We start from the raw sequence: 27092 nt of genomic DNA, 5'->3' as shown, positions 1-27092 counted from the left end.
TCCCTCATTTTGTGATCAACAACTGGCCCATGCTTTGAGAGTCACACAGCTAGTGGGCAGTTTATCTCATACTTCCACCACCAAAAAGGTCAGCTCCCCTTTGCTTTCTGTCTCAGAAACCTTCCTGGTAGGTGCAAACAAAAATGGGAGAAGAGGGGCTCAGGGAATCCTGTGGTTAGCATGCAAGGGATCCGCTCCCTTTTGTACTGGTGCCTTACATGCTGCTAGAGTGACAGTGGGAGATGGTGGCAGCAAAGGAGTCCCGTATCTCACTTAAAGGACAAAAGGAAATACTACATCAGCAGATCTAGTGATTCTTGTCACCAAGGATTGGTTGTCCTGGAGAGTGTTAAAAGAAACCCAGGCCACAGCCAATGCCTATGCTCCCTCTCCAAACTAACCTTTTTAAGGACAGGCATGACTGGCTCCACAGCACCTTCCTAAGCACCACTCCTCTTGGGGACATAAGTCACACGGTAAAACATTTTCCTCTGAAGTGCAGTTTCCTGCTTATTTTTGTGCATGTATACATGAGGACAGAAATTATCCTACAATGTCTTTGATAAATATCTAGGAGCAGAAACCAATGGATTCTTTCCAGGGCTTTTTATTCTCCTTCTAACTAAGCTTTGCTTCAGGACCTTCTGTTTTTCTTCCAAATAAGCTGTGATTTTACTTTTCTGGCCATTTACCAAAATGAGAATATTGCAGGTATTCCACTGTAATCTAGTTTTCTGGTAATAAGCTATAATTTTAGACCATCAATTAAACTTTATTCCATATAGACCTCAAGTGGTTTGTTACTGAAAAGAGGTGACATCAGGAATACTGATCCAGGAATGAACAGCTGTGGAAAGCTTTGTAAGAAAGCTACTCCCAAAGTCCTCTTCAGCTGAGCAGCTTCCCTCAGATAAACATGCCTCCATGTATTTTCGCAGGCACAGGCTGGGCATTCTAAGCTTGGCTAGAAGTGGCTAGGTTTCTTAATAAATGGATTCACTTATCAGGAGGCACTTATCATTAGGCAATGCAGAATTGTTAACATTCCTTGTTCTCCTTTGTCCTCTGTGCCAGCATTTATGTATTCATCTGACTAAACATACACTGCTGATGTATCAGTTTATCAGTTTCCTTATTTCCCCAGATGCTTCCTTGTTCCCACTTTCCTTATATTTTTCATGGAAGTGCAAAAGTATTCAGTAGTGTGGCAGGTGAGAGAACCATGGCACAAAGGAAAGGCTAAAGCAGACGACGATGGTCCCCAGCAGATACCCTTGAAGTAAAAGGTGTCTTCAGGTGTTCCTATGTTACCCTCTGCTGCACAGCAATGTAAGTTAGCTTATTCTCCACACTCTTACAGTAAAAATCAGACATTGGGTGGGTTAAAAATAGACTTGACCAAGCTTGACCAACCCTATTTGGGTGACATGGGACAGAGCAAAGTTCCACTGCAAAACAAAATGCACACATCTAACAAAAATCTCCAAGTTCTCAAAATTGTTACGTTGCAAGCTCAGACCAACTGCACCTGCACTATTTCTCCAAAGAGATAAAGGTATGTGGGAGATACAGGTCATCACAAAGACACCAACACACACAGGACGATGCTGAATACGGTTCTGCTCTTCAGCACCCAGAGACTTTCTAGTGGGAATACAGCTCATTTCTCTGCAGAAATTATTCAGTGTGGATAAACACCCTCTTACGTACTGCCACCATTTTCAGTGGCATGACTTCAATACACCTAAATGACCTTTAATACTCAAGGATTTACTTTTCTGGGTAAAAGATTAATAGATTTTGGTCCTGGCATTTGCTCTTCCTGACCCAAAAGCAAGATAAGAGATAGTTCCACCATGAGGCTCCTCCTCACAAACTTCTGCCAAGCAGGACAATGCACTCTATGGGTCCCTTTTACCAGAGCAACCAAAGCTCCAGATGTCCCTCTTCTCTCTCCCCAACCATCCCTCCTGGCTGGGACAAGGATATTGCTCTCCATTACTTCACAGCCAGGAATACTCTCTGCAGGACTCCACAAAGAAAGTAAAAAAGAGCCAATACAAGACCAGAGCACTAATTAACAACACTAGTGCCCCAAATTAGCTTCTGCTATTAAACAATGAGTAGGATTTTTCTACACTTCCATCTTCAAAATATCTCAAGGATGTTCCAACTCTTTCCTTCCTGACATGTATCTCATGTGACTTGGGCTAACTCTGGGCTCCCCTGTTAAACTGAGTGGAGTGAGGGGAGCAAGGGGACCTGTTTAAAAAGGAAATAATGTCCAGCTTTCAAGACAACTTTATTTTGTTGTTCTCATCTGTCCATATTCAGGTGACTTGATCAAAAAGTTAACAAGAGACCAGCCACATTGAAACTAAAATCCCAGTATGAATGTCCAAATTCTTTGTACATTTGGAAATCTCCCACTGAATCTGACATTGCAGTGTTAGACTAACAGAAATATGTAGTTTGCGGCCACTGCCTTAATGTCTTCGACATGCTCTCACAAGTGGTCTGCATTTCATTTCAAACAAAAACAAGTGACTAAAGCAAGGGATCCTGGCAGCCAACCACACAAGGGTGGTTTATAGTAGTTGTCTCAGTGCAATCAACCCTTTTCCATTTTTAACATAGAAATAATGTCTAAACTATCAATTTGCAGGGGACAGAGCTTCTAAATGGGAATGAACTTTCACTCACAGGTACAGTTTGCAGGGAATAGTATTAATAAACTCCCCCTTACACTCCCTCCCGGCCACTCTCCAGAGAAGCAAGCAAATTTATACAGTCATGGGTTTGATTAGACACAGTAATTTTATAAATTTAATTTTGAAGGGTTTGGTTTGGCTGACTCGTAATTTGCAGTCAGAATATACACACAATTGGTCCTGCCTATAGCAGCCATATAGGAGAGTTTAAAAAAACCACAAAACTACACATTGTCTATAACTTTTCAATTTTCCTACATACATGTATTTCCTGTCAGCAAGCTGCAGGCAGCTTGCCTTTCAGCTTGTGGAGTTTCTGGATTACCCTTCAGAGAGGCCTCACACCCTCAAGGATTGAGAAAGAAGACAAGATTCATCTCTGGCATTTGGACTCACCCCACCCTGGCCAAGCACAGCACATTGAGGTATCAAAGCCACATTTGGGAGGACCAAAGAGGGACTGTGGATCTCCTCCAAAGAGACTCGGGAACTTTCCCAAGGTCCCCCAAGAAATCTGTGGCAGAACAGAAAATGTCACCTACTTCCTTAGCACATCTGCATCCCCAAAATGGGTGAACAGGAGTATTCCGGTCTCAGCCATGTTAACAAACATACTGTACAAGAGATCTGCTGCAAGACTACCTACAGAGAACACAGTTCTTACTCTGATAGATAGGGGAACTGTAGTTACAAGTACTGTAAGTGTTGGAGGCAAAGCTAATGGGAACAGCTCTGACAACACAAGGAGTTAAGCCAAGCAGGTAAGGATTTCTTTGAAATCCCTCCTGCACATAAAACCATGGCAGGGAAAGCCAAAGGTTACATCCCCCCTGCTCTCAAGTTCTTCCAGATGTCTTAAGTGGGCCTCTCACCCACAAGGGTTAAAGGTATGCACATAGCTATCAATCATGCTGGGAAACAAAGTATTTCAAGTAAATTTTGCAGTAAATCAACAGAGGAAAGTAGGGAAGGTTAGCCTCTGCCAAAGTTTTCAGTCCATGTTCCCCCACCTTAAACAAAACAACTGGCTCCTGTCTGTTGTATTACGAACTTTCATTATCATATCTGGGAAAACCTTCCACTGTTAAGGACCGCATCCTCCCACACTACAACTCAGTCATTTGCTGTGCAGTGGAGTGTTATGAAGGCAACTGCAAACCTGTCAGATTAAGGGTTACACTACAGCAAACACCAACCCTGTGCAATTTCTTGAGAACTTATCACTGACATTAGGAAGGCAAAGCACTCGTATCAACCCTAAAATATGTTGTAAATGCCTCTTAAAAACATTTGATGCAAGAGTGAGAAGTGATGTAGGAAACTCTGGCCTTTAGCCAAGTTATGAAATAAATGATGATACACCCAGTAGGTGCATTAATCTAGTTCTGCTATAAATTTTTATTATGAGTTATTATTGATTCATAGCCATAAACAGACTAGATGCTTAAGATCTTTGCCCAAAAGTTTTCAGTCCCAAATCCTGCACTTGGAAAGTCTTGGGTTTACTTCAACATCCAGCAGCAGAACCCATTCATCACAACAGCATCAGCCTACTCATGTTTCTGATTCTAGTTGTTCCTGCTGACAGCTGAGTAACACTGGCACCTTACAAATAATCCTTTGATTTGCTGACATCACATATTGTCTTGGGAGGGTACGTGTAGTCAACATCCCCTACCTAAATGGACAGAGCTGATTAACTACCAGTGCTTGGGACATTACAAGCTTAAGTGATGTATGATCACTTACAGTGGCCTAAGAGCCAAATGAGTCAGAAGTAAAGCCCAGGATTCTCTCTAGGTTTCAAGTTACCAAAAGTCTCTTGAAATAGGATCAGCTCTGAAGTAAAAAAAAACATGACAGCAACTTCTGAATGTGTTGAAAAAGCTAACCATTGGGAAGGAAAACTAAAAACTACCTTCAAATCCAGTCAAACACACTGTGGTCTTGCAGAGTAACTCTGTTTCAATCACATTCTTGAACTGTCACTGACCAGAGTAACAGCAAAGTTGAGAGATTCAGCAGCAAAATCTAATTCAGTCCTGTCTAAACTACCAAGATGAATTATTCACTAAGCTGTGTGAGGTGCCAGTGCTGCCATGCTGGGTAGAGCTCCTTAATAGAGTTCTAGCAGCATCAGCATGGAGAGCCGCTGCCAGGCCAGCAAAAGTTGAAGTCCCAAATGAACAAATTCAGTTTAATGCAGTTACCTGAAGGGAAGTGCCAACCGAACAGGCAACATCTTCTTTAATTAAAGTTGCATAGGAGTGGGGATAGCGAGAAGGACACATCTGATGACTTGGTATAATTCGGCCATAAAAAGAAGACTGGATGCTGATGGTAGTTCTGTGAGGACATCTCAGAGAGACATATTCTCCATCGCAGGCATGGTCAGTGTAATTCTTTAGTACTTGTGATATGTAACCTGCAAAAATGACAAAAAAGAAAACTATCATTAATGAAAGGAAGTTAATACTTAGGTGATTTACACCACTGCAGTCTAAGAAACACACAATTTACAAGCAATAAGGGACACAGATTTTATTATTCATCTCACACAAGCAGAAAGGAAAAAGACAATAACATGCCAGGGGTGGAGGCTATGACCTTCAGCCATACTTGGTGGAGGCAACAGTCAGATGCTCCAAACATTTAGTCCAGTCATACCATTTATTTCCATCAGCATATCTATCAAGTTTACAGGAAATGCAGCTGAGCCAGACTCATCATTTAGACACTGCATGCAATTTTTGGACCCCCAATACAAGATAGACCTCCATAATCTGGAGTTAATTTAACAGAGGGTCACCAAGATGGCTGGGAGCTGGAGCATTTGCCCTGTAAGAAATGGCTTGTTCAGCCTGCGGAAGAGACAGCTTTGTGGGAAACTAATAGGATCCTGCCAGGATCTGCAGGGAGATTATAAGGGAGATGGAGCCACACTCTTCACAGTGGTGCATGGTGGGAGAATGAGAGGTAACAGGCACAAGATGAAACAAGAGAGTTTGAGACCAGATATATGGATATCACTTTTTCATTGTGAGGGTAGTCAAGCAATAGAGCAGGTTGCCCAGAAAAGTTGTGCAACCTACATCCTCGGAGGTTTTCAAGACCTCACCAGATAAAGCTTTGAGCAACCTGGTCTGACCTGCTCAAAGCTGGGCCTACTTAGACCAGGTGTCCCAAGGCCTTGCCCAGTTCTGAATATCTCTAAGGATAGGGTCTCCACAACCTGTCTGAGTAACCTGTGCCAATGCTTAACAATTTTTACAGTACAAATTTTTTTCTTTACATGCAATTGGAATTTACCATGTTATGACCTTTTTTTGTTTTGTTCCCCCTGGTTCTTCCGTTGTACATTTCAGATAAAAGACTGGTTCCATTTCCTCCATACCTTTAGGCAGTGTAAAACAGTAATTAGATCCCACCCTCCTTATTCTTTACTTCTCCTATATGAACAGAGCAGCTCCCTCGGACTCTTATTTATTGTATGGTCCAGTACTCTTGTCTTCTTGGCAGCCAAAGGGATTTTTCTGGATCTCAACATCTTTGCTATATTGAGGTGCCAGCCTGGTATACAATTACCCTTCATTACTGCAAGGTGCACTGCTTCCTCGCATTCATCATCCTATCTTCCAAGACATGATAACGGACACAGGGAAGCACAATTCATGTGGTTTGAAAGAATTCACATGGCTTTCTCAGAATCATCTCTAGCTATCTTGTAGATATATGTATAGGGTATACTTACTCCACTAAGTTAAACACTCCCTGGCCTTTTCTCTGTCTCTAAGGCCATATCCAGCAACTTCCTTTTACTCTCCAAAATAGAACACTTACATCCAGAACTTTGAAGGGGAATAGTTCTGTTTCCATATCAACACTGAAACGTAGCTCAAGAGTTGTGAGAAAGAACAAAGGTCAAGATGCCCAAAACACCTGTAATTATTGTTCTCAGAGATAACTAACACACACTAATTTAGCTTCAGAATTCAAGCTGCACTATGAGGGCTGGATCCTCTGATTTCTCTAAATTTTAGTTCTTATTTAACAGTTCTGTTGCTACAGTGCCTCAAGGTGTGTGCCAAATAGATACTTACTCAAATCAACATAGTAATTTCCAAGTCCCCAGGGCTGCATTTGCTCATAAGAAAAAGGCTGAGACACAGCCCCAGTAATTAGAGTGACAAGGCTGCATCAGATCATGGAATAGCACTATTTAATTTAGTTCTTTTATCTCACTTGTTCAAGAAAGCACTTTGGGAATAAAATGAAGTACTGGAGTGCAACTCTTTTCCCAGTCAGTAAAATACATGCTCTGTGTGATGCTGTCCACCTAGTCCTGTAGTCAGATCAGCTCTTTTCCATGAAAAGTAGGGCAATCATACAAGATGCGCATCAGGACAAGCAAACTGCAAGCAAAATCAGAATATAACACAAAATATTAAACCCTAATTTCCATGCAGTTACTCCAGCATTAGGACTTTTCCCTGAGGCTAACCTATTAAGGAGCCAGAGAAATACAACCAAGATGAAGTCAAGACTCTACTGGACTCTGGATATTCAATTATTCTGTCAGAACCACCATCCTGGAACATGCCTTTCACATTACCAATTCAGGATCAGGGAAGACTTCAACCCTTGCAATTAGTGCAGATCACTTGTTGAAACAACTCCTTCCTCTCATCTTCCATCAGCAATCTTAAAATAACTTAAGTTCATTCAAGCTCAAGATATTGAAGGGATTGAACACTTTGATGGTTTCTGGCTAATAATAAACGAAGCACAGTATCTGAAACATCTGGCACCGGCCGCTGTCAGAGAGAAGATACTGGATTAAGCATGGACATGATCAGGGTTGACATGATGATCTTCAAAGAGCAAAAGGAAGCAGCTGTAGAGAATTACTGCACTTTTTTTCCCCTTTAAGTGTTCCAAATTTGCATTACATTCATTGCTAGTTCTTTTGCAAGCGTTGGCATTTTGTTACCCATTGATTCATGGTTCTTACCCAAAACCTGAATTGTTTTCAGCATCCTTGCTGAATTTTTGATAACAAGTCTCCAGTGACATTTTGTACCACTACATGTGGTGCCAGGGAGGATATTACTGGGATGCTATTTACTGAATTAAATGCATAAACATGTAGCAAATGCCAGGTGTTTGAGGACTTCAATGGCACTTGTATACCAAGGTAAGAAGCCCTCCATAAGGACACAAGGTATAGCTTACAGAACTCAGACTCCTTACTGGCAAGCACAAATAAATCTCTTTTGGATAGCTGCAAGAAACTATTTTAGTTTAGGAAAATGATACAGCAGATCACCAATCAGTTATTCATAAACCACAGAATATAAGTCAAGAAACTGAGACAATAAACATATTATCAAATATGTTACCATTCCCCATCAAGTGTATGTCTCTGCATTATGGGATATAAGCTACAGTCTTACAAGTACCCAGTCAAAACAAACGTAAGGTAGGTTGGTTTTAAAGATGGCCAAAGACATTTGCCTCTCCTTTTTTCACCCTCAAATTCTGGGATGTGATATCACCATTTTCATATCCAGGACCTGAAAGGAACCAATTATTTGAGGAAAGCATTCCAGCTGTACTGCTACAGTCAAATTTACCCTATTTTGTTATAGTTGATCCAAAGCAGAAGTGACATAAATTCTCATGATTTTATCAGGAAATTTTTTAGTGGCTCACTTACTAGCCTGTGTAGCAAAGAAAATGCTAGAGCAGGTAGCAGTTTGAGCATTTCTTCAAAAATGTATATTTCATTTGAAAGTCTGGTAAAAGCATAAAATAAATTTAAAGCATTAAGCCACCCCAACTTTTCCAAATGCTATACATTCTGAAAATCTGGGATAACAAAAATAATGTCAAAATCTTTTGAGTTTAGCACTTCTCTTCTTTCAAGGATTGTGTTGAGGACATGGAATCTTTGCTGGTGGACATCCACACTCCTAAATTAAATCAATGTATAGGAATCAAGTGCTAAACAACTCCGATTCAAGAGACCAGTGTCACTACCAAAGCAGGGATTTACACTCCAAAGACAGAATAACCAAAAGAAGTAGATCACAAAAACAGTAGGTCAGTTTCCCTCTAACAAGAGAGACATCTGCCTTTCACACACAACTTGCAATTTATTTTTCCAAAGTCCAGATTTCGACTCCTGTCAGTCATCAGCAATTAACTTCACTCTTTGCCATATAAAACACTTAATGCTGACTGTAACTCTATCCCATCCAGCAATGTCAGTTCCCAAGAACCATTTTCACCATTGCCTCTCCAGGGAACTGTTGCTCGGTTCTCATCCAACAGCCAGCTCTAACCCTTAACGCACATACAGATTAGAGAAAAATAACAGTTTCATACAGAGTATCATCATTTTACAGGTACTGCAAATCTAATCATAATTCTTTACTTACTGTCATAGAGCAACAGCCCTGCCTTTTTCAAATCAAAGCAACTAATAGAGTTGCTTCACAAAAGCACAGATGACATAAGAGCTTCCATCGCCTCCAAATGCAGGGTAGTAGAGTATGCAAACACACATTCATACATCCTTTTTAACCATGGTTATCTAAAAGCAGTAAGTCCTCTTCTGCTTCCACTAAATATAGTTCTACTTTCGATTCACAAGGGCCATAGCAACACACCAACTCATCAGTTATCAGAGGAATTTTAATTTCATCTTTCACCAGGAAACATCTCTGTGGGTGTGTGCTGAAGGAACAGAGACAATCACAACAAAACTAACTCTTTGTACAGTTTGGTATGATCTGCAACTTCTAATAAATTACAAGGAAATTCAAATGATTTTAACAGTTAATGAACTACTGCACATAATTCAAGCCAGAGCTTCACTGATATCTGCATCAAGTTATATCTAAGCTATAGCACCGTCTTCTTAAAATATCCAATTCTGAGCAGTTACACTTATAGTAGTATATATATATAACAAAAAAACCCAACATATTGAATAATGAACATTATATTTAAAAACAAGTGATTTCCGTTTTCTGAAACACACACACTCAGTGCAATTGACTGTGCTAGTGAATAAAACATTGTCCTGCTCCTGGCTGACACAGATTCTTTTATTTTTAATCCTGGGTTGGTTTTTTTTGGTGGTGCCAGTATTTACTGTTCTATTCTCCTAGCTTCCTCACCTTCCTTACAGACGTTTTGAGACTCTAAATGTGAAACAGAACTTTCTTTCAGGAGACACCTTAATCAGATACTTTTTCTGGAGCTCAGACTACCCCTGTACCACACTGGTTTTCAGATAGGTTGTGGAGTGGAGAATTTCAGCTTATTCTTTATATGCAGAACACTGATACTCATAATATCTCACAGAAACAGTGCTAAACCAGTGGAATAGAATAACAGGCCACGAGGACAGGCCAACAGGGCTGAAATGTGATCCCAGGCAAGGCTCAAAGCCAGAGCAAGTAACTCAATGAATGCATTTCATACCAGGCATTACTGATAATCCTGTGGTTGCAGTAGTAAAAGCAGCTCGCTCAAATCACAGAGCAGCCTAGTACGGACAAGTAGGGTTTGTTTTGCATTGTTACTAATACCGGAGGTTAAAACTTGCTGTTACAAACCTTCCACAGAGAGATTTGCTTTAACTTCAGCTACTCCCCAACCCTTTCACCTTTCAGATACCACACAACACTGAATAAACTTGAACACCTTGTAAGCATACTTAGGAAAATATTTTTATTTTAATTCAACAATTCCTTGCCCACTGTCTGATCTTATGTACTGCAGTTGCAGCTCCAAACAGTATCCAGTGTTACCTTAGCAAAATAGCTTTAAAACAAGAGTGAATTTAGAACTGCAGCTGAGTGCCAGCATTTCAAGGCTAAACAAGGTAACATTTTGTAAAACCTGAATGGTAGTATTTCATAATGGGCTAGTGTAAGGATGAGAAGGGAGTGGAAATTAGATTGGTGAAGGCTAGAGGTGACAGGAATAAAAATGTGATGGTTTTAAACTCTGCAGACTTGAATGTAGGTCAGATACTAGTGAGGATTATTGTTAATCATTCCCTTAAATTTACTAACTGTAAACTCCTATAGAATTCCATAAACCACTACAGCCCTTCCACAGCCTGCTGCTATAGCTCTGGGGAATTTAATAAGCAAGTCCAACTGCAAGTATTTTGGCCCTAGAACTTTAAAGAATCACTCTAAAAATCCAATTCTAATCCAATACAATATTGTCTGCTATTTCAACATCATCTTAGATGATGTTCTTTGAATGACCCATAAATCTATGATTTCTTGAGAACTTACTTTTTTCTAAAACAAGTTTTTAAAACCTTTATGGCTATGAAGATTGTTTGGGGTTTTTTCTGATCTTTTACAATTTGAAAAGGCAAATGAACAGAGTTTAAAAAATTGTCTTTCTAGATGAGAGTAAATTTAGCCTGGAAGAGCCTCCTACAGGTGATCTAGCACAAACTGCTGCTCAGAGTAGGGCCAATATAAAAGTGAGATCAAGCTGCTCAGCACCTTGTTCAGCCTTGAGCAAGTACTGCAAGGACAGGAATTCTCTGACATGCTTCACTACCCTTCTGATTAAAGCACTTTTTTTTCCAAATAAGTGCTCAGAATTTCCCCTGTTACAACTCATGTCTGTTGCCTCTTGACTTTTTATTTTGCACCTGAGAGGAGCCTTGCTTTGGTTTATGTATGACCATTTTCAGGAAGCATCTGGATACCCCTTAATCTCCTCTTCTCCAGCTTCTCCTCCTATGGCATGTGCTCTAACTCCAAACTATCCTACTAGCCCTCCACTGGACTCCCTCCAGTTTGTCAGAGTTTCTCTTATAATCTTGTACCAGTATTGTGATCTGCAATTCTAGGGGCTGACCACCCAATTCCTCTGGATACAAGGACTTTTTAAAAAAGCTCTTGCTTTACTAGCTGTATGGTTGCAGGCAGCCACAATGTCTAAAGAAATTTGACAGTACAGAGAATTGGGCTGGAAGGAGCTGCCCCAGGATTTCACCAATTTGCAACCCTCTCTCCAGCTGCTTATTCCTGCTCCTTTATTTCAGATCAAAGCCTCTTCCATTGATCTGTTTGTATGAGGATGTATGGGGTCTCAGTGACAGCAACCAGAGTCAGACCGCAGGTCCATGCATGTGTCTGGCTAGCAAACAGAGCAAGTGAGGTGAGACATACATATTATGCATCTGTCTCTGATCACTAGTGACTGTCAAGCTGGACCAGCTGGTGTGTAGAATAAGAGCTTTAGGAGCCAGGTGTGAAAGTGGCCACAGGTCTAGGTCAAATACTGAAAAGACCAGACAACCTGCGAGTTTGCTAGAGGAGAGACCAGAAGGCCCAGGCCAGTTACGGGAAGACAACTGAGAGACATGCTTGTATGCACACATCTGTGTGAGGTGACTGGAGTAGAGTGGACCAGACCCATGAACAAGCTATTACATGGACCATCTAAGGCAAGTTACTGGGGGGGATCCACATCATATGTATGCATGCATATTTTCTCCTAGCATGTTTTCATCCTGATCAACCAGAAAGAGGAATAGGATGAGGTTGCTGGTGCTGTTGTGTTTGCATGAATGCTGTTTCTACCTGTGTTGATCCGAGTGGCCTGAGACACACAAATCTCTACTGGTAATAGCTGCTCAGCATCACTGTTGCCTGCACCTGGAAACACAGAGTGTTCACTGCCTTGCCTTTATCAGGCTACCTGATCTAGCAATTCCTAACACTTCCCACTAAAAATTCCATTTATGTGTGTATATGTGTGAATATATTATATGCAGACAAACATGCACACGTGTTAAAAAACCAGAAACGACAAGCACCTAACTTTGCAGAGTATTTCTCCTAGTTTAAGTTACAGGAGAAGCCTGAAACCCACTGTAACTGTAGAGTTAATTTTTTGCAGCACTAAAATTTTTAGAACACTTTGTTAAAATAGTATTATAAATATTAATACATTATATAATTAATATGTTGGTGTTACAGCATTATAAATATTAAAGTGTAATTGCAAAAAGTATAACTTCGCATGCATTAGTACACATTATGTGTCAATTATATAAAAGCACATTGCACATAGCACAATCATTTTATAATATATATCGTCTAGCATAACCTAAAGATAATTACCAGGTCACCTTGAGAAGCTTTATGGGGTTCAGTACTCAGAAAATGAGAGGTATAATGTTAGGAGTGATTCAGTGTATACTACTTACAGCCCAAAAAGATGAATTCCATGCACTATAGACAGCCCAAAAAGAGGAATTCCATGCACTATAGACAAGCTAGGCAGTATTTTATTCTAGTGATATAGCTGCAGTAAGGGTTAAGGTCATCACTTTATAGCTGAAGGAACTACATGGGTGATACTTCCTGAGCAGCTTCAATTGGCTTTCCCTCCTTGGCTGTCAACCAAGTACTTTCCAAACACAGTCATCACACAAACAAATCACTATGGCCTTGCTATTGCATTCTAGGTAGTGATAAAGAGCTCACACCACCAGGGGTCATGTAGCTCTTCTAAATTAAGTTATAACAGGTTTATTATACTGAAAAGACAGTTTTCTCTAGGTGGCTTATATACCAGAGATTTTTACAGAAAAACTACAGTGATTATAATTAGGCTGCCATAATGATGCTCATATAATTTTCCATAGTAAATGTAGTCACATGGGGACACACTTGCAGAACTACCAAGCCACCTTTGCTGGTAAACTTCCTCATAGAGACAAACTTCACTGGTGTTTATTCTGACTTTCAGTTCCACAATAAAGTCCTTTGGATCCCACCCTTTTCTGTAGCAATTCGTATGGAAAACAAATTTTCCCTTGGAAATCAACATCATTACAAATCTATATGCAAATGGAAACACCATAGCTAAGAAAAAAGCAATCTCAAAGCTTGGTGCCTTCCTGCAGCCCTAGTCAGTTCTGCCTGCAGAGAAGTTCAGGAGCTCAGACAAGATCTGTCCCCACATAGCCTGCTCCCAGGGGATGCTGATGCTCAACCTTTCCTACAAGAATTAGTGGGTTTTGTGGCAAGAGACTGACAGCTTTTCTGCACCAGTCACTAAAATTGCTGATATCAAATTCGTGCCATTTCTTAAGGGCCAGGGACCAACTTATTCATGTGCTGCTAAAGTGATTTAACAACATAATATTCTTCTGTAACAGCAAAAGGAGTCAGGAGCTGGATCCATCCACTTCCCTCAGCACAAGCTCTGAGCTCACTGAATGTCTTACTACTTATTCAAGAGGCCAAGAAGATTTTACAGTGATCAACATCTTAGACCACTTAACCCAAAATATAGAATAGAATAGCACAACATAGCACAGCACAGCATAGAATTTGTACTTCCATGACTTGTGCAGTCAATCTGCAATCACTGTCCCACTCTATCCACACCCAGAGAAGCAACAGCTTACAAGTCTCTGCAAGGCACCCCTTTATCTCCATCAAATTTCTTCTTGGGCCCTCCTTAGCCATATCACCCACAGAGGAGTCAATGCTGGTGAGCACAGTGCCTGACAGCAGTCTTCTGATGCACCCTCATTCCCAGAGAATGTACCTTTTGTTTTTGCTTCTAGTATTGTGAAAACACAGGGTTTACAAGATCACCACATACCTAAGAAGATTCAGTCCCAAATGTTGTCTAAAAGTAGGAGATACTCAGCATCTGTCATGAAAGCAGCTGCTGTGCATTCAGGTCTCTGGTAAGGTCTGTGAGAGCTCCTTTATGTCCCCATGCAGTGTGACAGTAAGAAACAGAGCACCAACCAACAGAAAAGGTTGGGTACTGTCCAATTTGATCAAAACACAGACTTCCATCATTGCAAACATAGGGGGAAGGGTTTGTTTTTGTATTAGAAACAGGCAGCAAGGGAAATATATATCAGTCTTGCTATAACTATGTGTGTCTGCAGAGCTATAGCAGAAGTGCCTAAAGGCAACCTGGCCTTTGCATACAGCTTTACTAGGAGCAACAGGAAGTATTCTATTACCACCTAAACTGAAAGAAAGCTTTTGCACAGCATATCACACTATGACATGGAACAAAGAAAACAGTTGTTTGACCACACAAGTGACAGACAAGACTTCATCCACACTGACCAATTCTTTAAGAAAATCACGAACTAAGCCATGACAATCTGACAAGGGCTAAGAAACACCAACACTAAATAAACAGGTTTCTGCCCATTCAGGATAACTTCTGCTGACAAGACTATGAGTGCAGAGAGATGGCAGCTTTGTTTAGACCAGGGCAAATGGCAGGAGTGAAGGCAAAAGTGCATAACCCTATGGGAGCTGCTGCTAAAGCCATCACAAGCAGATGGGAGCGCTTTGCACACAGTGCCAGGAGCCAGCTCTGGGGCTCTTAGAGAGCCCTACATCTCTGAAAAAAAGTAGATTTCAACTGGCAGGTCACATTGCTGAACAATTCCTGTTACTCCAGAGAGCAAATCCGAAATCCTGTTACCTTGCATGAAATGATGCAGTGTGACTTAAATGTATAAATACCATCTTAGCAGTGAAGAGTTCTCCTACAGAAAAAACTTCCAATCAGGCTGTAGTCACTGTCACCGATTTCAACTCTGCCATGGTCATTTCTATTAGAATTTTTTTTATTGCAAACTGTGAAATTCAAGGCCTCCTCATTTGACATTGTGTCATAAGGGCAGGGGATAGGCAATTTTCCTGCTCAAGTAGGTCAAATCACTCTGGATTGGCTTTGCATCTTAGAAATTTTTCCACTGAAGAAGCAGGAAACTTTTTAGGACAATGACAAATTGTTGTCTGTGGTGGAAGGTGTTGCAGAATGGCTCTAAGAGCAAGGCAATGGAGCCTTAGAGGCCTGTGCGAGCAAGGCAAGGGGCAGGCCCCACAGGTAACTGGAAACCGGACATGGGAGGAGAATGTGGAGGAAGCTGTGTGGGGCTAACCAATACTGTTGTGCCTAGGAGGAGTGGCTGAATACCACTCCTATATATATGTGAACTGCGTCACAAATAAAGTAGAAGTTTGCTTATCACCCATATTGGGTTGGCCTGTCTGCTTCTCCTCGCCGCTTACAGGAAGGGGTACATACTGCTCACAGATATACAATGTGGAGAATCCACACTTGTCATTCCACTCCAATCTAGAGACCTTGTGCGCAATTCTTTCACAACTCACTTCCCAAGAAAATTCAAAAATTAGGCCTTGTTTCCAACAAGCTTGTTTCCAACAGTGGAATTTTAACATATACTTCTTCCTTCTGCTTTCAATTCCATATTTTATTTACTTATTCACTGTAGATTTGACAAATTCAGTGAAAGCAACGGCTCCAGAATGAACCTGCATCCTTTTCCCCAGGACCTGCAACAAGAACTATGATGTTGCCTCTGCATGACTTTCACCTGTGAAATGCATATTTCTCTGCTTTGGCCAGACCTTGGCAGCTTTATGAAACCCAAGAGAGGAAAGGAAATGAGGAGAGACTGAGACAAGATAGAAAAGGCTAAACAGTGAAAGGAAGAAATAGAGTAGAGGAAAAAGAAAGAAATTAAAAAGAGAAAACAAAAGGAGACAACAGGTAGACATATTAAAATATACATGTCTGTATATATATTATACATAAATATAAAATATACTTTTATATATGTATTTATATATAGTCTTATACATATATTTTCATATATATTTTTTCATATAGATATATAAATCTCTTTCATGTTCATCAATTAGAAGTGTGGTCTCAGGAGCTCATCCTGCCTGCAAGAATCAACTGGAAGCATCACGGGGGCTAGGTCACTTGAAACTGGAGAAACAGAAAGCAGACTTGAAATACTAAAAAGAAGAAAGATTTTGAGCAAGAATATCTATTTGTAAATGATCTCTCTTTATGTTCCCACTTGGTTGAGCTCAAAGTCATACCTGCTTGCAAAAAGTACTGTGAAGGATAAAAATTACGCAGGAGAAAAGTGAGCTCCAACTGGATGTAAAAAGAGGAAAAAATAAAAGACGAAAAAGTAGGTTTGCCTGAGTCTCGCCTATTTCTGGTATGCCTTATCTCTGTCTACTTGGCTACAAGCTTCAAGTATCACCTTAACAGAACATGCAGTGTGTTGCGTATGCAACAACCAGGCAAAACTGAAAGATCAGCATCTTCTGTTTAAGCCATTGACTTCAGCCAAGAGGGAATTTACTACTCACCAGTAACTGGACCACATAAAGCAACGATAAATGTCAGGGTAGCAGGAATAATGATTTTGGAGGTAAATTGTGGTTTTATTGTTTGATATAAGCAATCCTAACATAAGACAAGCATCCTAAGCATCATCAGTTTGAGCTGTCAGGCTGCCCAACTAGCCTGAAGTTAACTAACCTCAAATTCCCACATGCTGCTCCTGCAAAAGACGTTGCAGGTATGGACAGGAAATTAGAGTCTGTGAGTAAAACCAAGATAGTCTCTGTACCTTCAGCTGAAGATAGAGCATTAATGCAGGAGCTTCCTTTCTGCTTATTTAATAAGCTACACCTTCCTGGTTCTGAAGTGAAAAGCCTTGTCTGTCTCAAAATATCGCACCAATTAACTTATTTTTATTTTTCCCAAAGAATCACATCATATGATCACAGAATGTGTAATATTCTTGTTAGGGCTTTAAAAATTAGTGGCTAAATTAGTTTACCCTAGTAGCACTTCAGGACATGACAGAGGATGAAAGGATACACAAAGACAGTGAACTGCTTAGCCTGGAATATAAGTTAATAATAATAATAATAATAATAATAAAGGCATCTGACTAACAGAGAAAAGGCAGGACAGCCCCATTCCACCACATCACCCCAATCATCTCTATAAAGGTAATAAAAGAAAACACAAAAGGTATTTTTACGCAGGGTTGCTTTTCTCCCCCACCTCTTACTGAGGCCGTTCCTCATATTTGCAGCTTCTTTCAAGGACAGAAATAATATTTGGCTTCCTTGGCAACGAAGAACAAAGAGACAATAGAAATCTGACAGTGGAATTTATTAAGCCACATACTACACTAACCGCTTGTATAGGGACAGCAATCAGGCAGAGCAGAATGGCCCCAGCATAACAGCAGTTAGAAAAGGCTTTTGGCTAAAAGCTATTTGTGCTGCTTTGACACAGAGCAGTTGTTTTGACTAATAGGCTAGAGAAGGGGATTTCTTTTGCAGAGTAACACTTTGAAAGGCTCTTTGCCTCACAGCTGTAACACCAACTACAACCACAGCACATGTTTTCCTCCTACCTATTGTATTATGTACCAAAACACATCACAGGCCAAAATAGTTTCAAGGTTGGCTGCTGCCAAACTCGGTGAGAATTGTGTTTATATATGGAGAGCATTACAGCTAAAGGCTGTGATTAAACTGCAAGACCTGGAAGCACTGGATCTGAGTGCATATCCCAGCTGTATCCCAACGTCATATTGGAACCAGACAACATCATTCCTCCACAGAAAAGGTGATTCTATTTTTATTATTAATTTTTTAAATCTTCAGACAGCTTAGATTGATGAATACTACGTCCTACGTTATCTTAGCTTGGGACAGGACATGGAACTGCACTCAGTTATCCTGCTGTTGTGTTTAATGTTATGCTTTTCTGTTACACTAAGGAACACGTCTGAGCGTGTGTTTGCCATCTGTATATTTTGCAGGTGATACAGAAATAGAAGGAGCAGTTGGTAGACAAGGTAGGTCCATCATTCAAAAGGACCTTGATAATCTGCAGAAATGAGCAAATACGAATCTCATTAATCTTAACTAAGGGAAAATGCCAAGTCCTGCTCACAGGGAGGAGTATCCATATGCACCATGCTGTGGACCAACAGGCTGTAAAGCAGCTCTGTAGAAAAGGACTAGGGTATCCTGGTGCACACCAAGTTGACCAAAAGCCAGTAATGTACCCTCACAATAAAGGCAGCCATTGGTAGGAGTACCACCAGTAGGTGAGGAGAGGTAAGCCTGCACCTCAGCACTGGTGAGACTATCTGGAGTGTTATGTCCAGTTCTGGATTCCCCAGCACAAAGAGAGACATGGATATACTGGTGCAAGTCCAGCGAAGGGCTACAAAGAAGATCAAAGGACTGGAGTATGTGTCACATGAGGAGAGGCTGAAAGGGCTGTTTAGACTGGAGAAGAGAAGGCTGAGGAGAATCTTTTCAATGTGTACAAACAACTGTGGGGGAGCAGTTGAGGGTAAAGGCAGCAGAGTCACTCTTCTCAGTGGTATCCAGTGGATGAACAAAAGGCAATGGGCACAAATACAGGAAATTCCATTTAAACATATACATATAACTGTGAGGGTGGTCAAACACTCAAATGGGTTGACCAGAGAGGTTGTGGAGCCTCCAGCCTTCCAGTCTATCTTCACATGCTGTCCAGCAAAAGGGCTTCATATGTGAGTGACATGTTCAGCCTCCCCTTAGAGCTAGCGAACAGAAGCCGGCATTTCTGTCATGTCCTATTCTAAAGCATATGTCAACCCAGGACTGAAGTGTCACATACTGGAAGTGCTGCAGAGTGAATAGCAGAAAGATTACCTGATACTGAGAGACTGTGAGATAAGTCACAGATAAAAGTCAATGTAAATAAATGTAAAGTAACACATGACAGAGGTTCTGGAGTAGTAACAGTTCTGTGAAAATATAAAAATCAATATTTACGAATAACCAGGAAAAAAAGAAACAAAACAGGACTTGTTCAGAAGGAATAGAAAGCAATTCAGAAACCACCATGCTATCACTGTATAACTATTCAAGGACTCATCCAGAAGACTGTCTGCATTCCTGGGTCCTCCTCCCATCTTCCTCCACACATGCAATGGAATTAGAGACAGCTAAGAGAAAGATAAGTTGTAACTAGTCTTCCTCTACCTGTAAGAGCACATACGAGAGGTGCAGCAGACCACACAGAAACTGAGAGGGAGGAAAAGGAATTCAACGCTCACTGAAAGTGTTGTTTCTTTCAATTAAAAAAATAAAAATAAAAATGTTGGTGTAGGGGCATCAAATGAGGAAAACAAAAGGAGGCATTTCCTTATCTTCTGTGAAACTGAGCTGTGGCACTTACTGCCACTGCCCTTCTGCAGGTCTCAGATGTTTACATGGATTAAAAACACCATAGCATCAATGAATGGAAGAAAACCCCATCAAGTACTCACACACAAATCTTGATTTAAGAAGCTTCTGAGCAGTGAGAGTGATCAAACACTAGAACAGGTTGCCCAGAGTGGTTATGGGTGGCCTTTTGGTTCAAGCTAGTTTAGCTGCTCCTGGATGATGTTTAAAGTGCCTACATCTCTGCAGTGCCTATACAGAGAATTAAGGATGAGTATCTCAAATACAGAAGTTTGCATGGTAGATTCAGAAGAAGTTAGGACAGAGTAATCCCAGCCCTACTTTGTACTGAGCTTTGTTCTCAAGCCTACCCTGACAGGTAAAAAAGAAGGTATCAGAAGGTAAAAAAGCACAAATAATAATAGTTGGATTCTCTGGAAATAAGCTGTAGTGTATTAGGTAACATGTTGGCACAGCAGAAAAGTCAGTAGGGTACTCTTAGCAGGTAAAGAAATAGCGGAAGGGAACATGTCTGTCAAAGTTACATGGAGATTGCCCTTTGCAGAAAGAGCATACCCTTCAGAATTGGGTGGCATGTTTATTAACAGGGTCTATCAATCTGCTTACAGTATCTCTCCCTGTTTCCGTAGCCTGAAGCAGTGGTACTGAGGTGGATTGTATTAAGCAGAGTTAAAGACAAAGGAGGAAGAAAAGTGAAACAGGAGAATGCTGGAGAGCATGGAGATGAAAGACACACAGGAAGGCATTATATTAACGGAGAAGCATTTATGCTGTGACCAGCTAATGCACAGAGATTAGCATGCAAGGTATGTCTTCAAAAAAAAAAAAAAACAAAAACAAACAACAAAGTCCTGTCAGCCAAAGTGATGCACAAAAGATGAAGCAGCCAAATGTCCAGTAAGTTGTAACTCCATCTTCCCTTCACTGTCTCTCACTCTTGGGGTGGGAGGGGAGTAAGCCAGGAGAAAGGTCAGGGGATAAAAACAACAGTGGGGAGTTGGCAGAATGCCTCGGGTTCTGTGAACTCTCCCTCCCAGAGGACAAACCAAGGGCACAAAGCTTGGGTTTCCTCAGCCTGCACCCTACCAAGGAGAGAAACTTCTTGGATACAGTTTCAGCGTAGACATTACTTTCTCTGCACCGAGAAACAACAGAACTGTTACATCTTGGCTAAGGGGTAAGAAATAGCCCCAAAAGCCTCCTACATACTGTTTTTAAAGTTATAGGGGTCAAGCAGAATCATTCTCCAAAGAAAAACAGAGCATCTAAGTGCAATGGAAACCTTCCTCAGGACTGGAAAGAGTAGGGCAGCAAAGAATAACTGCCAAAAACAAACTAACAATCCCAAAGAGCAGCTTCCAGAGCTTAGTGACTGGAAGACCTCATGAGACTTGAAATCATTCATCTCAGCACTTCTTGTTCCCCACAAGAAAAGGTAAAAATGGGAGGCTCAGTAGATCCATCTGGGACCAATGGCTAAAAGAGTCTGATCTGTTACTCACACCCTCATATACATTGAGCTCATTGATCCAGGATTTCCAAAATCAACAGTAATTTGAAAAGTTTTTCCACATCCTGTCCAAACCCAGGCAGAAGGGCTGGTTAGAAGGATTTTTATATCTGTTTCTTCATGTCAAGACACCAGACCTAACAACATTGCCTTAGAATTATACTTTGTTTATGCTTGACCTAGCCTGGGTATCAAGATGTTTTTCAGTTGAGAGGGAGGAGGACAGGATCACTAATATTTAGGTACAAGTAGTTCTCTGCAGTCTCAGCATATAGCTCATGTGCAGGCAGGATACGTGGCTATCATGAGGTTCTCATGGTCATGCCAATCCCTCAATCCCTCACCTTGTTCTCAACCAAAAACACAAGGGAAGATCAAAGAGCACATTCTTCTCAAAGAATGCTGGAGGTAGGTGATACACATCAAGCCTTCCAAAGGCTTGAAGTGCTTAACTAATACACCCATCATTGAAAAGAGTAATAGTGACTCTTTTTTTCCACCAGAACCAATGGGAATCAAGGGAAAGAGAGATGAATGGCATTAACAAAATTCCCCCTCTTAACACAGAGTGGTCTTAACTGTATTGATATTTCAGATCCCTGAGCTTCTGATGGGGAAATATCTCATTCAAGCACCTGCTTCAGAGGGACAAAAGCAGCAACATGATAATAGCAGTGGTCTTCCCCCCAGTAACTACCACACGTAATCTTGCAAAGACAGCAAAAAATTTACTTGAAGACAACACATGTTGAACAAGTAATAACAGTTACCCACGTGATTAAAATGACACTAAAAGAGAGCTGGCTCCCTGAGGAGCGTCCAACACCCAAAGCCAGATTAGCTTGGATGATTTATCTCCTGAAAAAGGAACAAAGAGTTATGAGATAAATGAACCTTGAATGTGCATTTTGACACCGTTTTCACCACCGGAGAGGTTAAATCCTAGAACAGGTTGCCCATAGAGCCTGTAGAACTCAGGATATTATCAGGCTCAATTGGGCACATCACAAGCACCCTAACACAACTGAGATCCACCTTACTTTAAGCAGGGGTTTGAACTAGAAGACCTCCAATAGTCCCTTCTACCCTAAATCCATCTATGATTTTGTGACTGAATTCCAGCCCCTTGGTGTCCCTGGAAAGTGTTTCATTTTCTAGTGCATAGCCACATAGTACAGCTGTTACCTACAGGACAGGTATGATTTCGTGAGTCAGGGACCTGTTCCTTTTCCTTCTCTTCCCTCAAATAATTTAAATCAAAGTTTCTCTTGCCAAAAGACAGAATGTTTCATTAAATGCGTTTTCAATAATTTGGAGGATTAAACTTGTAATATCTATCTACTTCTCATCTTCAGCCAGCTCATAAGACTTTCATAATTATCATAGTCTGCTCTCTTGAACTGGTGAGAATTAGTCTTAATCTGTAATCCTTAAAATTGTATTTCATATTGCACCTTGCACTTCTTTGATGGAGGAGGGATATAGCATGTTACATTGGAACTGGCTCAGTGGCAACAATAGGTGCTTTTGTACTGGGGAATGGCGTGTTGCCTGGGAATGGGCCAGACCAACAAATTGATATGACAGGCTTTGCCTGCAGTGGAAGTATTAAATCTCAGCTGATAGTGGAACTATCGCCTTTCTCTGAAAAGCACTGTGATCTGAGCTGTCCTGTCCCTTAACCATAAAATGTAAATGGCCCACAGACACAACGAGAGGCTGGTGTAAGTTCCATTCAGCCTGGAGGTTGGGGAAGGGCATTTCTTAGACAGCTCCTAAAATTAAGCATGACATTATGCAGCCCTTCCAGTCCCTGAGACAAGCAGGTCTCTGGAGCAGTGAAGCACAGAGGATTATATTCAGAAACATGGGTCCTCTCAAAAGCCTTTGATTCCACATCAGTACATTGAAGTCAATTCCCTCATTAAAGCTAACATCAGGACTCCCTCACTTTAGGGCAGTCTAACCCTTACCAAAGCACACTTCGCAGAAGAGTAAAGGCTGGTAGATTTATCTAGAGTATCAGAAAACAGTAATCTAGAAAGTCCTCAAGGATACCAAAGGCAGTATCACCTGGGTCCCTCTCTTTTCACTCAGCTGAACTATTTGGATTAGTTCAGGCTCTGAACACAGCCCACATTTGGTACCCCTGTGTGAACGGCAACAAAGGGAGGAAGCAGCAATGTCACACCTAGACACTACTGCCTTCTCTTCTGCAAACAAGTCAGGGGAATGCACCAGACAGTGCCCCAGAGAGTTTGCAGTCTGGGATTTAATGCTCACTTCAGATTAAGGAGAGGCACTTTTAAGGCAATTATGTAGCATCTCCAAAAACAGCACTGCAGTCCTTGCTAGGCTACAGCAAATGCATTCAAGGTCACCTACCTAATGTCACCAATTTACTGTGCTATGTAGGACTACCACTACCCCATGATCCCTCTGCCACCCATAGAGACAGAGGGGCCCTCCAGCAGGGCAATTCAGACAGCCTGAGATACAAATTGGCCTTGAGGTACCTGGCTCCCTCCACAGATCACAGGGTGTGCCCAGGCCACATACATGCCTAACACAGACAATTCTTTTACATATACGAATACAGCAGATTACTTCCCTTAGTGCTGTTTAAACCTTTGACAGATGTAAATCCCTCTAAAGGTAAGAAACAACATCTTCTCAGTGTTCAAATAACAGCTTTACAGATCTGAGCTGTGATTGTTTTAAATCTCACTAAAGTATGCCTAAAATGCTGCCGCTGATCTAGGACCCAACTCCAGACAAGCCACTATGTCCCTGCTCCTTTGAGTTGTATGTGCTGGAGTGAGGGGTAGCTTATGAAGGAGGAAAAGCAATTACCAAACAACATGGTCACAAGGCATGGGGAATCCCGAAGCAAGGATGAAATGATAGGTAACAGGTTCAGAATTAAACAGGGGAAGTTTAGATTAGATGCAAAGAAGTTCTTAACTGTGAGGGTGGTGAGGCACTGGAATGGGTTGCCCAGGGAAGTTGTGAATGCTTCATCCCTGGCAGTGTTCAAGGCCAGGTTGGACAGTCTCAGGTGACATGGTTTGGTGTGAGGTGTCCCTGCCCATGGCAGGGGGGTTGGAACTAGATAATCTTAAAGTCCTTTCCAACCCTAACTATGATTCTGTGAAGATTCAGCAAGATGATCTCAGACCCTTGACAGTTCATTAGCAAAGCATAGGGGAAAGGAGATGGATCCAGTTTGCAATCTTAAAAAAGAATAACAGCAACACTGACAAGATATACATTCAAGGTTCATTTATCTCCTAACTCTTTGTCTTTATTCATTTTTCAGAAGGTAAGTAATCCAAGCTAATCAGTCTAAAGGTTTATGAAGGAAGCAAGTAAAAGAGACTATTCTTTAAATCTATAGGGGTAAAAAGGGCAGCTTCACTTAGCATTAGACCATAAATGTCCCCAAATCATCCTCTCTTCGTTTTATTGTTGAGACTTGCAAGTTCCCAGGAGTTCTTTGTTACAGTGGGAACAAAGTAATTAGTCCATTAGTGCCTTGAGTTAGCATAGCTATTTCAAGAAAGAAAGGTGCTCACCTCCCAAGTTGTCATGATAAATAATTATCCTTTTTGCCATGGGCTATGTGTGCCCCACCTGATCCCAGTGGCAGAGGAAGAGTAGGCAATACGTGTACTACTCAGCGCAGTCTTTCACCCAGGTCTTTCCCAGGATGAAAACTGGAACAGCAAAGAGATCAGATCTAAGAGATAAAGGAGGGATGTAAGAAGACAGGGGAAACTGACTTGTCTGGAAAAAAAAAATAAATCAACCAACCAAACAAAAAGCTGTAAGTTTCATCAGCAACGAACAGACTGACTATTCACTGTAAGCAAAGGATAGCAACATCTCATTTTTTCTCTAATATCTCTCCCTGTGAAGATGAAGGAGGATTCATGACTGAGATTTATACCTTTTTTAGTTCCTATATATGCTTGAGACATGCAGCCCTTGAATCACAATTCAGATAGGCTAACTCAGTGCCCTAACTAGTGGGTCATCTTACAGTTAAGAGCACAAGGAGCTGCTCTGTGCAGTAAGGCTATGGTTCCTTGCACAGACAACACAGAGAAGAGCAGCCCATCACTCAGATCGTCAGATGGAAGTGATGACAGAGAAGCATCCTTCCAGTAACTGAAGAGGGAACTACAAGTACACCAGAGGAAATGTAGTGATAGGACAACAGGTAATATGTTCAAATTGAAAGAGGGGAGATTTAGGTTAGGTATAAGGAAGAAGTTCTTTACTGTGAGGGTGGTGAGGCACCGGTACAGGTTGCTCAGAGAAGTGGTAAATGCTCCATCCCTGGAGTGCTCAAAGCCAGGCTGGACAGGGCTTTGAGCAACCTGGTCTAATGGACGGTATCCCTGCCTGTTGCAGGGGGGTTGGAACTGGATGATCTTTAAAGTCCCTTCTAACTGAAACCATGCTGTGATTCTATGATCTAAATGTATCAGTTGTGGCAATTTCTCTCCACTGGCTAAATGAGGCAGTAATGACAAGAGATCCCAGTGCACTCCTTCATCCCCACCACTGCCAGTCAACAAAGTAGAAATGCAGTGGGAGCTGTTTTAGAGAAAGGCTTGTCACAGAAAATGGCCAGATTATGTGAGAGGCACGAAATGAGGCTTATATCAGTAACAGAGGGGAGAAGACTTGTGCCTGCACCACTAGAGCTCTTCTGCCAGTTTGTTTTGCACATTAATAACCCCACCCACACGTTAAGGGTTTTTGTGGCTTCAGGGATTCACTCTCCTTATATTACATCACATTGCACATACAACATCCACAGGCTTTAGGAAAATTCACCCTAACAGCAGCACTGGTCTTTTTGGAAGCTTTCACCAGTAAGGGAGCCTCACAAAGACTTTTAGGAAAGGGGATTTGCAGGGGATTAGGATTAAGCCAGTTTCAGTTACTGAAAAGTGAACTTCTGCCCAGGGAATTAGGGCTGGGATAGCTAATTATTTAGCTTTCTTTTGGTCAGATCTTTTACTAACGAACTCCAGAGCATGCTACAGAGACAGAAATAAGAAGACAGACTTTCTGCAGCCAACAGGGCCACACACTGCCTGAATGAGTGTAACATAGGTGGGGAAAAAATACCCAAACATCCAGGCATGTCCCCATGCAGCCATCTAGGCAGGAATCCAAGGGGCAGGGAATAGTCCTGGGTCATTCCCAGGCAAGAACATTTTGAGGATGAGGGAGAAATGTAAACTGACCTACACCACTTGTATGCAAAGGTCTGCACAGGATCCCTAGAGCACGGTCACCAAAGAGATCACCAGAGCACGAGAGAGATCATCCCAGTTTCACCTGAGAAGCTCACCCAACATAAAAGCTGTATGCATGATATGGTGTGAAGTGAAATGTGATGACTGCAACCTTAAAAAAGAAGTAATAAAAAAAAATTTAAACATTAATGTGCCAAGAATGGGCCACTTTCTAATGGATAAAGCACTAGTCTGGGTTTCTAAGGCTCCAGCCAAGTCACTGAACTGTATTGTGGTGTCCTGGAAGTTTTCATTTCCTGTTTTACACATTACTTCCCTCTCCCTTTGCACCCTTTGTCCCTTAAAATCTGTCAGTCACTATGTGCTCCTACAGTTCCTATTTTGCCCCCAGTATGGGAGTACCAATACCTCATCATCAATATTAATAATTTTTGAATCCACTCTGCTGCAGTTGCATTTACAGTCTGTA

General features: G+C 41.3%; 1 protein-coding gene across 3 annotated transcripts in view; it reads right to left on the bottom strand.

Moving 5' to 3' along the window:
* Window positions 1-27092, bottom strand: part of EVA1A (eva-1 homolog A, regulator of programmed cell death) — a 202393-nt gene that overhangs the window by 142367 nt on the left and 32934 nt on the right. For all 3 annotated transcript variants that reach the window (XM_062638437.1, XM_062638438.1, XM_062638439.1), the window contains exon 2: window positions 4922-5136. In XM_062638437.1, coding sequence (XP_062494421.1) covers window positions 4922-5136 — 215 coding nt within the window. The remainder of the gene's footprint in view (window positions 1-4921; window positions 5137-27092) is intronic.

Source organism: Pezoporus occidentalis, unplaced genomic scaffold (genome assembly GCF_034315485.1).
Source record: "Pezoporus occidentalis ecotype Australia unplaced genomic scaffold, CSIRO_AGI_Poc_V1 ctg57, whole genome shotgun sequence".
Taxonomy (NCBI): Eukaryota; Metazoa; Chordata; class Aves; order Psittaciformes; family Psittacidae; genus Pezoporus; species Pezoporus occidentalis.
Note: the sequence above shows the minus strand (reverse complement) of the source record. Positions and strands in the feature narration are given on the sequence as shown.